Here is a 16,836-nt window from a genome sequence, read left to right as displayed (position 1 = left end):
TATCATAATTGCAAATCAAAAGTTACGGTATAATCATAAAATAAATAAAAAAAATTAGAATCTTCACTTCCTTCTTCATGTTTTTTAATGAAACATTGAAAAAAAAAATACATCTAAAGGTTCAAAATTAAGAGAATATCATTCTCCACTTGTCATTCATGATCAAAGATTGTCGGAAATGATTGAAATTGCCATTGAAAAACCTAAGTGAAGAAAATGAGAAAATAATAGTTTGGGTATTTCAAAGACATTATAAATGTGAGGGACTATTAAGAAAAGAGAAGAAAAATAATAGGACTGTTTAGAGACAGCTCAAAACTTAGGGACTATTTAGAAAAAAGTCACAGTACCAAGGTCCTTTAAGTAATTTTTCCAAAATAAAATAATTGTTAGGACTTTGGAGAATGCTCAAGCCATCACGAGTTGAAAATATGATTTTAAATTTCGTCCGAATGATCTTGGTATCATCCACCAATGAGATGAGTTGACAAGTAGTCTCAAAAACATGGCTCTTTTAATTCTAAGGCATTTTTTTAAATCTCGTCCGAGATGACTAAAATAAATCGGGTTTCTCGTCCTAGACGACCCGGTCTCATTCATGGACGAGAAAACAAGTTTTAAAACCATGGTTGAAAATGGAAAATGTTGGTGAAAAATGAAAATGACAATGATTACACCCTATTGAGGCATTATAACCATTATCACAAAATTCTTCCAATTTGTTCAAAAGCTTGGACAAACATAGCGAACAATGGTTTTTGTTTGATTTATTCACCATTCTTGGAATTAATCACCAATTCTTCAAATAAATCAGCGAATTGTTAAATTGAAAAAATGATTTTTTTTTTCTGACAAACCAAACCAGCCCTAACATCCGCCACTCTCCATCTCTTGAAACCCCAACTATGTGATACACTTATTTTATTGTTTTAAAAACATCATTTTTATAATCGTCGATTTATTTTTCATTTAAAAAAGAAAAAAGAACTTGTTGATCCAGCCCTCTAAATCAGCATCGAAACCTGATCACAAAGATTTGGGGTTGACTAAACAACTCATGTACATCGATTCAATTCTATCCAGAGCCACGTCTTTTGTTATTGAAAGTGTGTTTATATCTACTTTCACTGTGGGACTTGGTAAATTGCTACCATCAGCTGCTCCGAAAAAACAGTACGTTTGAACGCCATAATAGCCAATTCTGTATCCAAACACATCTTAAAAACTACTAAATATCGTCGTGAGTTAAAAAAGTTCAGTTTTTCTCAACCACCATAGGGATGAGATTGATTTCAAAGTGATAAAAAAGCTCGAATGATGTGACATTGAAAAAGAGAATTTACCTTCGGCTTTATTTTTATTTTTTATTTTATTTTTCCATATGAATCACCAATGATCAATAAAATATTTATAAAAAAATAAATGGAAAATTACAAAAGGAGATGGGTACTTCAACGAAAAGTTGCAATTACCATCGGAAAACACATCGAATGGAGTCCATCTGGAATGGCCCTTGAGGGGAGAAACCACTTGTACCTTGAGAGTTCATCGTAGCAATGCAAACTCCTTAATTGATGAGCAAAATCGGAGCAGAACTAACTTGTGTAACGTTGATGTAGGAATAGAAACAATGCCGTCAAAGTTGCCATGGCATATGGAAACACAGTCCAGATACCCTGTATGTTTGTACAAGTTGGATTCCTTAGTATACTACTACACAAAAGTGGAATTTCTTGAAGAAAATGGATATATGATGTGTACCACTACTGTTGCAACACTAGCAAGGGCCACCACTGGGTGCTCTCTCAGCAAGAATCCAATCCCCAACTGACCTCAGAAACCACAATGAACATATAAATTTAGTAACTAAGTTGAAAAGTAGGTACAAAACAGAAAAATAAAGTAAATTTGTTCATGAAAAGTTTAATATTATCTTCAAATTTTTAAGCCGAGACATTTGAGTTTTGAGTCAGACCATAACAAACAAAACATTGACCTTGAAACTTCGGGAATATATTGGATTGTCTCAAAATGTTTTGGAATCTCTAGATCAACAGTCTCGGTCTCGGTTTTTCCTCCTGACTGAGGCATTGCCTCAAAGATGAGATTTTAAACTTTGAATGTGAGGTTACTCCTCACCCCTATGAATGCCCTTACTAAAGTTGCAGCACATATATTCTATCTTGGTTCTACCTATCTTAAAACCCTAAGTTTTTGACATTTCGCGTTAATGGTTCTAATTTTGCATTTATTCACTATTTAGTTTCATTGACCAACACTATATTTAAGAAAAACATATACCAAGAAAAATCTCCTTAAATTGAGCATTTTATCCATCCACAACTAGTCCAATAAGGTATGAAATAGGGTAGACCCCACATGCAATCCCATTATAACTGAAAATTCCCTTGACAGCCATAACCTGTTGTTATATTAGTTACTTCTCCAAAATACATGTCGATATAGTTGCTCGAAACTTAATGTTTCTTAATGTAAACTATTGTTACATTGGTTACTTCTCCAACATACATGTCAATATATTTGCTTGAAACTTCTTGTTTCTTAATGCCCATCAAACTAACTCTCTAGGAACCCTATCATATATTTTCTCTTAATCAAGAAAGCAATTTGCAGATTTTGTTTACTTTCATGAAATTTCTTGAGTACGGTTTAACACCCTACCATGAAACCAAGTTGGCTTTCTAGTGTTGCAGTTTCTTAACCTTTCTCCATCATTCTCACCCATAATTTCATGTGATTCATTAAGCACCATCCCACAACCGCTACTTAGTGAAATTTCGCAAATGCCCCTTACAGATCCTTGATTTTCGGGTTGCATTGCCAGTCTCAAGCTTAGATGAAGAAGGGTTGTGTCAAGCTCATAGACACTATAAGAATCGTATCTAATCTCTTCACATGGATTTAAATCCGGACTACCAGCAGGCCTAGTGTGTGAGGGAATGCACACCGAGCTCCATATTTTTGTATGTATGTGCATATTGTTCATATTTTCTTCAAAACTATAGAAAATAGTTGGAAATAGTTAATAGGAAGGAAGTGGTAAAGCAATCATGCCATGGATAAAAAGAATTGGCATTCAATGCAGTCCAAACATACAAAGGATCTATGATCAAGTATTCTTCAACCACAAATTTTGATTTTGGATTATAGCATTGAATAGGATATAAAGTCAGAACAGATTTTGTTACTTTTGGAGCTATGAAATTGAACTAACCTGAATTGGAAGAGTGATCAAACCACCAAAACAAACACCAGCGAAAAAGCACCCAGAAGATATCCCCTGCACTTACAAATCCACCTGTGTTAACTAAGACGATTGATAGGATAAATATTTACTACATATAGATTATAGTTTCAATAGAATATGAAAGTGATTAAAGCAAAACATAGGATGAACTATTGGAGAAATGGAATGCAAAGAAGGTAAATCTTCTTGATGTGATTTCGGTAATGTAATAAATCATTCATACATGATTCGCAGAATTTAGTGATGTCATCCATCCTCCATGCACAAGCTGACCTAGTTTTAATAATTATGCTCAATGGCTACATGCAGATAAACTAACACATGATCTGAATAGTACAATACGAGGGGTTTTTTTTTTGGATGGGTAAGCTGGACTTGAATCCATGACCTCAAAGTTGCTTTACAATGTATCAAACAAACTAAAATATGATCTGAATGATACAATACGAGTTCCCATCACAAGAATCACATTCCAATGCTTTCTTTGTAAAATTCTGCTCAAACAATGGATTGAACAATGAAAATAGTCTGGAAATGAGCAAAAACAATTACGAGCAGTCAAATGAATGAGACCAACATCCTCATCCACAAGATGACATTAAACATACCAAAGTAAATTAGAGTTAGATAAGGTACGAGAGTAATTTTAACAGAGCATAGTTCCATATGTTTATTCAGGAAAACAATCAAAAGTGCTTTACCAGCTCTCATGATGGAGAAAAGGGTGACTATGTCTTTGGTCCCATCAAAAGACCTTGCAGTTTGTACAACAAAACTCTTTTTGTGAGCTCAACTATGCAACAGTACAACGAAACTCCTTTCTGAGTTTAAGTGCGCAATAATAAGTAGCAACTAGAATCTCATTACGTATTAAGGCAAAGATAAAAAAGGGGAGGTTGAGAAAGCTGTGTCTTCTTCCTTAACTGGAACAAAAGAGGTGAAGGCAAGAGAATTGGTCATAAGAGAGAAAGAGGAGTTTGGGTCAGATTCAAAAGTGAAATTAACTCGGAAGTTGCAAAGACTTGGACAAGTTGATAGAAACTTAACACATAAGATGCATAAAATCTCTCACAAAACAAGATTGTGGGTCTAAAACATTACAAGAGAAGTGGAAAAGAAAAGCCTAAACATCACCATCATCAAAGCCATTTCCCAAAATTTGGATTAAGCTGACTAATATTGTTCATCAAAGTGTCTTAATCTGCTTTCACTACAAACCTCGTTCTTCTTTTATCTTTCTTACTCTTTTAGAACCTTCAAATTGCGCATTCCTTCCACTTGTGATCTTATAAAATTTTCCTTTTAGATTATATGAGATGCACAAGTCACATGGCACAACAAAAGCACAATGTTGAGGGATAAAATCATTTTTCATCCGGATTGTTCATCTACACTATAAACACACATCCCGAGGTAGACACGTGGCATTATTTGAAGAGTATTCTAGTTTATTAAGGAAAAATCCTAATTTAAAATGATTCTTCCCTTTTCTTTTATGTAATTGATATTTTGGATAAGGGACAATGTGGTCAATTGTAATTAATTAGGGTTAAGACTCTAATTAGGGTTTCTCTATTTAAAGGCCTGGAGGCCATTGTAAAAGGGGGAGGAGGAAAGATGGAGAGGGGGAGAGGAGGCTATGTAAATTTGAGATCTATAATGAAACGGCTCTCCGAGCCCGTGGACGTAGGCACGTTTGCCGAACCACGTAAAAAACCTTTTTCTATTAACAAAACCTTAGAGGCGATTTTGGGCCCCAAACAACAATTTCCGATAACGCAAGAAAAAGAACTAGCACAAAGGGCTGATTAAAAGACTTAATAGAGAATGACCAATCCTTCCTTTTGGGCCATAGCCATCGGTCCTCCTCCATCATGGAGATGAGCTTGAGGGATAAGTGAGGTTTGTAGTAGATTCCATCTCCCAATCATTAAATTTTCTTCTGAAACCAAAATCCCATTCAAACCCCCTCGAATCATGAACCCTTAAACCAGCCTCATTTTTTTTAAATATATAGGAAAAGAAAAAAAAAATACCTTGTCATATGTGGTGTGGATGTCTCCTATTCTATGCTTTTCACTCTTGGGGTTGTCAAAGGTTCTAATATCTAACCAAATGAGGGGGCCAACACCCATAAGTCTTAGTGCTTGGGGGTTATAAGAGTATTTTTATAATAAGAAAATTGCACAATTTCCTTTTCCTTTTTTATTTTTATTTTATTTAATTGGGGGGGGGGGGGGGGGGGGGGTTGTTCCTTTTTGGGGGCTTATATAGCCCACTATTTAGACTTATTTAGCATGTATTTTCATTCCAACAATAGTGGAAGCTATCATCTATTGTCGCCTATGGACGTTTTCCTTAATGGTGGACCACATAAATCAGTGCTCTAGTGTTTTGATCATTAAAAAGTAAAAAACATACTCATGTATAGGGAATATATACATGCATTTCAAAACCTTCTAAAAGAATCATGTTAATATATACATGTATAGGGAATATATACATGCATTCCAAGAGACAGGATGTATCGTGAAAAACACCAAAACATTCCTAACTTTTTGGAACAAACTTAAATGTTCATTTCGGATTGGCGAAATACAGATAGATTTTGGTTGGAAACTATGATTATTTGTGATTAGTTTTTTTGTGTTTCTTTTGTTTGTGATTGCCACTGTGTGTGGTTAATCCTCCATTTCCAACTAGCTATTGAATTGTTTTGAAGCCAACATTTGACCATTTTTCTCTTTTCTATTTTCTTCTTTTATCCTTTTTTTTTTTTTTTTTTTTGTTCTTCTCAAAAAAGAAACACTTGGAAAATAACATAGTAACATCTTGAATGCCATTTAAGAAAACTCCTATCAAAACCTAATTTCTACAAATCCAATGAATATTTGAAAGTGTTTTGGGTACCTATACACCCATTGAACTCAATACAACTGCATGCATAATCATAGTTTACATAGTATAACAACAACACTGAAAAATAAGAAGATGCAAAATAAATTTATTCAAGTAAACATGTCTGAATGAAAATTCATCTCATCCTTGACCATATCAGTAAGTGTAGAATTAAGTTCCTGTAGTTCAAGAAGCTAGAAAATAGATAAGAACCATTTCAAGACCAACTATGTAGCTTCAAATGAAAATCAAGTGAGTTGTAGGATTCTAAGTGCCAAATATTATTGTTTGCTATCTGCTTTTACATCCTCCAACCAGTGTCAATTTTTCCAATGAATACTAAAACACAAAAACCCCTACTATCATTGATGTAGAACGGTAAAAACCAACCTAGATTGATGAACCTAAAATCAAGGTTAATAACTAGGAACAAAAAAAAATCATAAAATAATCTAATTATAAATATAAAAAATAAGAAAAACTAATAAGCAATTAAAAATGATCCTAGGCTGTCACAATCCTACAGGGCTGATGTAGGACATCTACAATCCTACTTAGAGTTTTAGTATGATTTCAATTTTATAGTTCTATTAGGATTTCTATTTTTTAGTTACTTTAGTAATATTATTTCCTGTTAGTTTCTATTTTTGTTTAAATTCATTTTTATTATTTAGACTATAATTAGAAGTGCTTAGAAATGTCCAATTCGAGTTCTAATAGGATTAGAAAGTTAGTATTATGTTATAGATAAGTCAAGCATGTTAATTTTTAGTATTTTAGTAAGATTGTAAGTTGTTATGATGAAGTTATCTATATAAAGAGCTCCAAATCCAAAAATTAAAACAATCAATTTAATTATCTTTTCTCTCTTAATTACTTTTTTAGTTTTATGCTTTATTTTCTTCCAAGTTATTGCTTGTTTATGAATTGAATCTATTGATTCAAATTGATTTTGAGCGTTCCATTGAACACAACTTATCGAATCTATTGATTCACATGCTTCCGCTACGTCAAGGGCTATTCCCAAACATTAAATCAAGGGATTCTAAGGAAGATAGAATTCCAACTTACTTAGGATCTCAATCGGATATCAATGTTTTATTGGCTATTGTGATGAGTTCCAACAATGCCAATTGGTTATGTATTAAAAGGGTATACGCAAAGTTTTGCAATAGGGTTTGTTTTAAGTATTTACAATAAACCCAACAGTATTATTTTCAATCCCGTGAAAGAAAGAAAATAAAATTGGTTAATCGTGAAAAGTTTAGGTTGATTTGGGTATGGATAATACGATATAATGTAAATTTGGAGAAGAGATTAATGATATATAATTAAATTAGTAAGAATTTAGTGTATAGATTTTGATAGTGTATAGATTTTGATTTGGAATAGCAAGTGTGAGGGCTAAAGGGTAGTTTGATTGGGCTAGGGTTGTCATAATTTTAAAATGCAACAAGGTTTAAGTTGAAGAAGTAATGGACAAGAAGATGGGCAGATTGGATGATTCAGCTGTGATGTTTGGGGGCTGGATTAGGTTAACAAAGAAGAAGAATTATAAAAGAAAAAGGAAAGAGATGATATCTTGGAATCGCCCCAAAAAGGATAGTCATGGCTTTATACTAATTTCTTGGAATCACACCAAGAGAATAAGAAAATAGCTTCACACCAACACCAATCACTGGAGAAATAAAAAATAAAAAAATCGGTAATATTATTCATCTAATAAGCCTAGAATAGTGTTTTTACAATTATTCATATAAGACTCAACACCCTCATCTAATCTCATCCATCAAAACAATCAAGGTCAAAGATTAAAGCACGACTCAAGTAACCCTAATGCTCACAAAAATAAGAAGAGATGGCAAAAATAGTAATAAAAATAAGTCTAAAAGTACAGACTGAAACTAAGAAGACGCAAATGACACACTCGATGGGCAGAGAATTTTCATAGTTACTGTGGAGGACATTTTTCGGAAAATGACATGTGGCAATTACGAGACGATTCTGCCGAATATCTGATTTAGCAAAGGAGATCGGAAGAAGGGGGGTCGGTTGGCATCTTCAACTGAGATTCCGAGGGTCTAAGACGAAAGTTCGAAAACATCATATCTCTGAGAATAAAAAACTTAACCATATTCATGAAAATCAAGAGAAATCCCAAAAGGCTGGAAACAATTCAAACGGAAAGAACGGAAATCATTGAGAAAATCATGAAAAAAGCCCTTATAAATAGAAAGACACAGGACATTGCGGAGGTATGCAATTTTCTCCCTAAAAACTCTAAAATATTATTTTCTTTCTTGTACTAAGAATCTGACTTTGGCGTCGGAGAGGTGTTGTTGCAAGCACAACTAGGTGTACAGGAAAGGGAGGAATCAGAGCTCAGTCGGAATCTCAAGATAGTGTAAGTTTTTGCATCTATAGTTATAAAACAGCATTGGTTCAGGTTAAGTAAAACAATTCATGTAAATAGTAGTGAAATGTGTATAAACCAATTGAGAATCACTAACCAATGACCCTGCTAAAAAAGATGTTGGATTTCTTACTCCAAGGGAAAATCGTTCCACTGCAGTAACAATCATGATACACAAATTTATCAGGGAACAATATTATAATGACTATTCAAGAATAATTGAGATAAACACATATTGAAAGAGTCAATCATACTGCATAAAACATATATGGATGGGAAAAAAAAAAGAAAGAACAAAATATCTTTGTATGAACGAGGTATAAGATTCTATTATTGGTCCTTTTAGTTCTTACTCAACTCTTAACCTACTAAATAATGTCCCTAAAGTTTTAGGATCCATGGACTAGTAAGAAGCAACGAGCATTCAAAAAAAAGGGAATATAATTCTTCACCATGCACCTAATTGTATTTCATTAGTTGGCAAAGGTGTTTTAGCCACTTGTAAACATTTATGTCAAACATTGACATAAGTTGTTTTCCAAAAGCACATGAAACTAAACAAGAAGCAACTAGAGGAATTTTTATTTATTTTTTGGTAATGCACGATATTCCACACCCCTTTTGGGGATGGGACTAGTCCTTACGGTTGCATGCCCCAACCCCACTAAAGTTTCCCAATGTGCAACAAGGTAAGTAAGAAGGCCCCCTAGTTTCGAACACACAACCTGAAGGAGCAAACCCATGTCGCTAGTTTTACCGTTGAGCCAACCCCTTGGGGTAAACAACTAAAGGACTTAATATGACTAAAGTGTTGGAATGGAGGGAAACTAAGTTAAAAAAATTTCTTCATGAATAAAGATTTCTCTTAAGAACATAAATAATACATCAATAAGAGGTCGAGATGACCCTTCTGATGGGACTTTGGATTCCTAAATGATAGAAGTGGGGAAAATGGTAACTTGGGAGAAGAATTGGATTTAGTTTTGAAGACAGAATATAAGGATCTAATGGTAAAGAAATAGTCTCGGTTTCTCGACTACAATCACTTATCCTCATTAGAATGAAATATGGGAATCTCATTGAGATGACCAACAAGGTTGGCATCAATGTACCAAATGTTGAGATTCCTCATGAGATCAAATATATGCAATTAGGGTGGCAGCAGTGTCCATCTCCAAGATGTTGAGATTCCTCCTAAGACCATGTACCAATTTGTTTTAAAGTAAGACTCTTGTCTTGAGATATGTCTTGGGTCTGTTGAAAATCCAATTTTTCTTGTTAGAATCCCTCAAGACCAAGAAAAAATGAGACAAAGGCTAAACAAATCAAGACATATAGCAAGAAACTAAGACGAACTCCCAATGTCTAGTTAGGATGCCCTTATACCAAAACATCACCTCTATTAAGTAATTGGCCAACAAAAAAAACTCCTAAATTTTAGAACAGTTATGGGGTTCACTTGGGAATGGTTTGAACCACACAAATTCTCATTTCTTGGACTGTATGAATAGCATGTCTCCGAAATAGTGTTGGTTTTCCAGTACAATAATCCCTATCTTTTAGGACTGAGCAACAAACTCAAAGGATCATTTCAAAAGGCTGACGATTAGGCTTTGTTAGAATGTGGCATTAGACCCTAGAATTGGCTGAAAGTGGGCCAGACCAATGACCTAAATTTTTTTTTAACATTTTATGTGGATTTCGGAGATGATTATGAGGTCCAGAAAAACCTAGAAAAATCTGAATTTAAGCCCTAAACTTGTGCACGGAGCTCCTGCATCATGTATCGTACTTGTGAAAGCTAGGGAACAAAAATCCACATGTATAACCAATTCATACTCTCACCACCTTTCGTCTGAAAGTCACATTCTTTCAGCATTCACAGATGACAAAGACTGAAATTACCAAATCCCTAACAGATATTTTATCACAAGATGTAATATTTTGTCGGATTTAATGCACCCTAGTCAAAGGATCAAAAGAAGACACTTGAATACAATACAAGTGACCAGTGGCACATATCAATATCCAAGATGGTATACTCTTTTTTCTGCAGGTTTATTTCACTTTTAAGCACCCTCAGAGGAACGAATGTAAATACATGCATACAGAAAGATGGAAATAAAATTCCTGCATTTAAATGTTAGCCACCTCACAAAACTCACCAAAACCGATGAGATTGCCATATTTTTGCACAGCCCTTGTGATGCTTACTGCCTTCTCTTTATCAATCCCTAGCTACAATTACATCAGGACTTAAAAATTTAAGCTAACATAACAAGACAGAGATTGTCTTACTAGCTCAGTAGGAAAGCTAAACATGACTGAATTGTTTAGCTTAATGAAGCAGTGCAAATATTGCATTCATATATGAAATAATGTCGATGAACGAATGATGAAAACAGATAGATAATACATCAAAAGTGAAAAGGGTGGCAGCAAACCTTAGAACAAACATCATCAGATGCTCGAGTCTGCCTAAAAAGCTTCCCAAGGTAAAATGGTATCATGTCACTAATGCACACTCCCCTGAAAGTTTATGTTGCTATGTAAGATACAGTAACAAAGCGTAAAAATAAATCATAACGCAAGAAAATGCTTCTGACTATATATAGCCATGGCAGGAAAAGCCCAATCTATCTTCTTCAATTTCTTAAAAACAATTAATTATGTAAAAGCCTAGCAGTAAAAGACAAAAAACAAAAAAAGTAAAATAAAAAATAAAAATGTAGAATAAGCATACCAATACACCCATACAACTGTTGATATTATGTAAGGGGCATTCCTTGAGAAAGATTCTGCGAAGGACTTCCAGGTGCCATCCAAAGACAACATACGAGCTATAGATATGCCGACCTGCATCATTTATTGGAAAATGGATTATTCTGTGATATCAAACGGGCTAAACCCAAATACTGAAAAAAGGCTGAGAAAAGAATATCCAAAGAAATTTGGGTAAAAGGATATCAACAAGTTTGAGTTTTGTGAAACAGAAGTACCAGTACAAAAGACAGACCCAAATATTTAGAGCTTCTTCACTGACAAAAAGTCCACACCCAGCAGCCATCAGCAACCAAAAGTAGATCCATCTGCAAGTAAATGTTTTGTAAGAAATCTCAAAATCCACATCCGAAGAATCCATATGAAGAAGTAAGGCAATCAGCAATGTCCGTCAAGCTGTAATGTTAAACTGCAGAGACGTGCATAAATAGCGATCCATGGCTGGCTATACAACAAGTTAATGAACCATCAAAATTTACACATTCCACTATGAATGAACATACAATCAATACAAGCTAATTTATGGCACAACCTTAGGTGGAAATATCAATATAATAAAACATAATGGTGGGTCCCACTCCAACCATAGTTATGGGGTATAAACGTCCCATCCAACTACAGTGGAGTGGGATTCACCAACTTTATTATTTTCCCGTTTTTACGCCCTTAATGAGGATGCCCTTGCCGTAGGCACAGGCGAACTCTAGTACACTCAAAAAATTGAAAGTAACTGTGTGTTTATATGGCGTGTCAAATAGAGTTGGAACAATTCTACATAGGAGATGTATATAAAAAAGGGCTAACAAACAACTCCTGATTGGAAGTGCATACCCTGGTGCATATTCTGGCAGTACAACTTGGTATCCGAAAGCTTTCAAAGTGAAACCAACAGAAGGAGCAGACGGAGCCGAAGCTGATGTACCATGGATAACAACTGGAACACTGAGAATTGAACCTTGGGTGGACAATTTGAAGCCAATAGATATTATTGTGATTGTTGCAGCAATGCCCAGAGCAATTGCAATTTTTGCTAAGAATGAACTCTCTTGACTACTGGTTTCAAGTTCTCCATCTCCAAGCACCTCCTCAACAACACTGTCGTGTCCATTTAGAATATTTCCGGATGTTGAAGGCTCGGAGTTTCCTTCATTTTGTGAATGAAAGCTCCTAACCCTGTTCATGTCAAATGAGACATATCAGTATATCACATCTTATATGCTCCATAATTTAGCAATACACTGGTGAATTATGTTGTAACTTGTAAGTACGTCATAGGCTAGACCATAAGATGACTCGATCAAAAAAGCATGAAAATGACACGATGAATTTGATTGAACCTCAAGATGCTCCAAAGATAAAAATTCAGCAATCACTGTTCACCACTTCCACTGCCAACTATACACTAAACAAAGAAAACAGGTAAAGTAATGACTTGCTGAACTAGTTTAACTCATTCATGTAATATATTTGTCAAAACAAATAGTGTGTGTTGAGAAGAACTCTCTCTTCCTGAAAGGTAAGCACAAGATTGTGCCAAAACTTTGTCTTACAAAATAGAGACATTACTTCAAATGTGTGATATGGAACACCCAATGCTAATAGCAACCAGGATCCCTCTTGGGTCCTTTCAAACTGACTCACACCTGACCAAAGTGGTGGCTTCTTGCAACATATTTAGAACTACACCAGATTTATAGGTGTGCATGAGGGACAAAGGCGCTTTTCACGCATGCAATGCCGCACAAGCACCTTCTACGTGTGTGGCACCATATGGGCTTCAAGATGCCTTGAGGCAAAAAAGGGATTCGACGTAGCCAAGGGCTCAATGTGAACAGCGACAGACTTCCCTTGGCCACGTGGCCTCCTGCCATTAGTGGCTCTGTGTTTAAGCGGTTATGATCTTGGCTGTTGTTAGTCAAAACCAGGGAGACAAGACATCCATGTGATGACACATGTAGAGACCCCATTGGAGGAACGGACCCGCCTGGCTGGCATCACCGACAAACAAAAAGAGTTTGAGCGCGTATGGCCACGAAGCATGTGTACATGAGAAGCCAATGGAAAGGCTACATGTGGCAAGTATGCATAGAGTGGGGAAGGCTAAAACGCACTTGTAGGACAATGTCACTTGGCAATGAAGCATTGGGCTGAGAAGGGTATAAAGGGGTAGGAGGTTACAAAGAGAGGGATGGATCATTTTGAGTCCTAATCCATTTTCGATTCGTCAACATTTTGGCGACTCTGTTGGGGAGTTGGATCCCAAGCATCGTACTCAGCGAACATTAGAGTAACAATAAACAGGTCGCTGCCAGATCTGCCAGGGAAACACCAGAAGAAGGCCCAAAAAAGACGCACTCGGTGAATCCCCTTGAAGCCAAGAACTAGATCGTGTGCTGGTTCACACAAACGAATAGGGACATACTGACAACGCTACAACAAATACAACAATTGCCTCCCCCAGTGGTCAGGTGGTGGAACGCACAAGGGATTTGCCTCAACGACACCGAAACTGTGTCCTATGGAGCAACGTCAAGGAACTCATGGAAAATGCCCCACCTCCAGTCATGCAACAACATTGAATCCATCAGAGCTGTCTAGGCCGTTGACAAAGGAAAGCCCAGAGTGCTTCTACAAGTTACGCCTGTGGTATCCAAGTGAAATACAACAGAAGTCGTATCCTAAAGGATACGCCTTCCATTCGTTCCCCTCTACAATGGCCAGGGGAATGCTCAAGGTTATCATTTATTGGAGCTACTCCTACAATTTCCTTAATGTGTTCAATATTAATTTTATCTATCCTAGTTCTTCCACCCATAGATCGTTGCTACTTACCACGGTCAATCTATGCACATGTTGTTTTTTATTGCCCAACATTTATAAAATTTTCTTTTAATTTGATTGAGGTACATCTTTTAAATTGGACTCCCAAAGCACCTCACTTTAACCATCCAACTCTAATACATGGACAACAATATCTTCAATCAATCCATTCGTATGGATAATAGAACCAAGGTAAGAAAAAGGGTTGCTTCAAGGTATTTCTTAGCATCTATTTTTTCCAGCCCTTCTTCTTTATGCACATCATAACTAAGTTCCATCAACTAACAATACATCATTTGCAACTAGCATACATCTTGGAACCTACTATTGAGTAAGCACATGCAAAGGGATGATGCATTGGTTAAGATGAATGAGTAGGAGGGGGAAAAAAAACCCAAAGTGACCATTTTCATCATCTAGCTTCAAATCCATAAAGTGGGAGCAGGGGGAGAGAAATTTTGAAGGGCCTCTCTAAATCACTATTCACCTTTTCTAAATACTATTTTGTCCCCATTTTTTTCATAAATGCCATTTTTGGCATTCTCAACATGTTTTTAATTTGGTCAAACTTATTCTAAATTCCTTTCATTCAATGCTTTAAAAATCAGACCAAACCGGTTGTTCAACCAAATCCGACCAAAATTTGTAATAAAATAAGTTTGACTATGGAACAACCAATTTTTTGAAGTAATAAATGAAGGTGATTTAGAAAATGGTATATGTATTTGTATTTTTTTTAGTAAACAAAAAAAGATCCAATCAAATTGAACTAGAGTCTGATCCCAGTCCAATCAATTTGATAAATTTTCAATCCCAACATCGATTCAATTTTTACAACATTTATTTGGAGGGGACCACCATCTTCAAATTTGAAGAAGATTGACAATTTGATGGAAAATTTTGAAGATGTGAGTTGGAGATGCTCTAAGTTCTTTGAAGCATAATTATGGGCAATCTGTGTCTCTCTGCCTTAAAAAAACTATTTATGGCATTTAAGATTCATAAGTAAAGAAGATAGTGAAGAAGTTACCGAGATATTCTATAGTTGAAGAGAGAGGGAACAGATTTGTATCTCTGCTTTAGAAACGGTTTATAACTGACACCAAAATGCATGTAGGGTCGATACAGTAGTGGTTGTAATATTGGTGGTGAGTGAAGGGAGACGCCATGTCTGTGGAAAACCGAGGTCAAAGACATTGTAAACTAAGTTGGAGATGGGAAGAACTTCACTGCAATTGTTGCTGGTGCTGAAGCTGAGATTTGCTTGCATGAAGAGTGTTGAGGGCAGTACACGTGTGTTTATATTTGCTTCCAGTTCTGGATCATGGAATATACTACTTTATGGTCGGATCATAGAATATTCTCTATGTTGAATATTTGAGATACACTCAAATCTTTTGAAACTGGTGACATGCCCCTTGACCTCAGTCTTTCTTATGGACTGTAAAATCTGACCTCAATGTCCATTGAGTTGGTTAGCCAGTTAATCGCCGTTAGGGCGAACGTAGCCAACTTACACCTGAAGGAGTATAGGGCTGGTCTAAGGAATAGTCTACCTCTGTTAGGTTGGGTTAAGACTCAACCAAGCCCCGCCCGAACTCACCCATCGCCAACCCTACTAAATACATTCATCATCAACCTCTATGTTGCAACCCCAAACAATTAAGAGATTAATTTTCCAAGCTACTAAGACTTAGATTTTTTTTTTTATGGATTGGCTGGATTCACATCATTTGGTATCAAAACTAACAATGAATCCAACATCACTTCTCATTTTGAAGCCTCGAAAGGAGTGATTTGGAAAAATAGCTATTTGAGGGGAATGGGTTTGGGGCACATAAATAAGGGTACCACAAAGTGAAAGCCCACCACGAAGTGGCATCAAGGACATTAATGGAATGAGTGACTGGGGAAATGGACTACTTGGGTTTCTAGAAATATGGGTACCAGAGTGAAAGTTGTCATAGAGTTGACTATTTCAAACATCAATTGTAAAGCACGATGGTGTGCTACAATCCAAGATAAAATACAAACTTAAATTTCTACACCACTACCACTTAGGTATGTTTCATGTACTTGTTGGATTCATATCACTCTAACTCGAAACCCTTGATTTTTCTCTAAAAAATATGTCATTTTCAAGTTGTTCATCTACTATGGTAAAATATTTTTAGTATATTCAACCCCATCACACCCTTTGAGAAAATTCAGGAATTTTTAACTCAAAATTCCATTGTCTTCTAATTCACCAAAAATCTTTTTTAACTAATTAGATTTGAAGGTTAAAGGAGATAGAATTTTTAAGATTGAAAATGAAGGTAAAAATTTTATTTAATTAAGAGATCACTATTTTTTACTAATCTATTAGAGTAGATTGAGATCAAAGGACTTGTCATCAGTTTGAAAATAGAAGTGTATCTCAAATACATATCACAACTTGGATACCCTTTTTTGTGTCGAACTTAGACCTCTTCTAAGTCCACTATGATTGGACTCATATTTTAATATTTTATTAGTATCATAGAGGAAATGAACAAATGCTTATAGCGTGCTTTGTCAGATTGTCTAGATGACATGTTACATTTTTAATGAATCCCTCTATGACTCATATCGTGCATGACTTTTTCTAAGTTGATTTGGTGCGCATACCAGACCT

At 35.5% G+C, this 16,836-nt stretch overlaps 1 protein-coding gene across 1 annotated transcript; it reads right to left on the bottom strand.

Annotated features, from left to right (window-relative positions):
• Nucleotides 1–1,301: 1,301 nt before the first annotated feature.
• Nucleotides 1,302–15,492, bottom strand: LOC147396701 (uncharacterized). Its single transcript, XM_086451753.1, has 10 exons — nt 15,211–15,492; nt 12,192–12,533; nt 11,596–11,668; nt 11,323–11,435; nt 11,024–11,108; nt 10,745–10,817; nt 8,677–8,732; nt 3,236–3,301; nt 1,762–1,827; nt 1,302–1,676 (listed from the first exon to the last, which is right to left on the bottom strand). The coding sequence occupies exons 1-10, from the start codon at nt 15,375–15,377 to the stop codon at nt 1,596–1,598; spliced, it is 1,122 nt and encodes a 373-aa protein (XP_086307879.1). The 5' UTR covers nt 15,378–15,492; the 3' UTR covers nt 1,302–1,595.
• Nucleotides 15,493–16,836: the final 1,344 nt, after the last annotated feature.

The sequence above is a fragment of the Akebia trifoliata genome, chromosome 8 (assembly GCF_017979445.1).
Source record: "Akebia trifoliata isolate Shusen 1 chromosome 8, ASM1797944v1, whole genome shotgun sequence".
NCBI lineage: Eukaryota > Viridiplantae > Streptophyta > Magnoliopsida > Ranunculales > Lardizabalaceae > Akebia > Akebia trifoliata.
The sequence above is the reverse complement of the archived record's forward strand: the minus strand, read 5'-3'. Positions and strand labels throughout refer to the sequence as shown.

Excerpts from the sequence above, each read along its gene's own strand:
- LOC147396701 (XM_086451753.1), bottom strand. The coding sequence starts at position 15,377 with ATGTCTTTGACCTCGGTTTTCCACAGACATGGCGTCTCCCTTCACTCA. Across the intron at positions 10,818-11,023 it reads CTGATGATGTTTGTTCTAAG|CTAGGGATTGATAAAGAGAA; the intron begins GTTTGCTGCCAC and ends ATGTAATTGTAG. Across the intron at positions 1,677-1,761 it reads CTAGTGTTGCAACAGTAGTG|GGTATCTGGACTGTGTTTCC; the intron begins GTACACATCATA and ends ACAAACATACAG.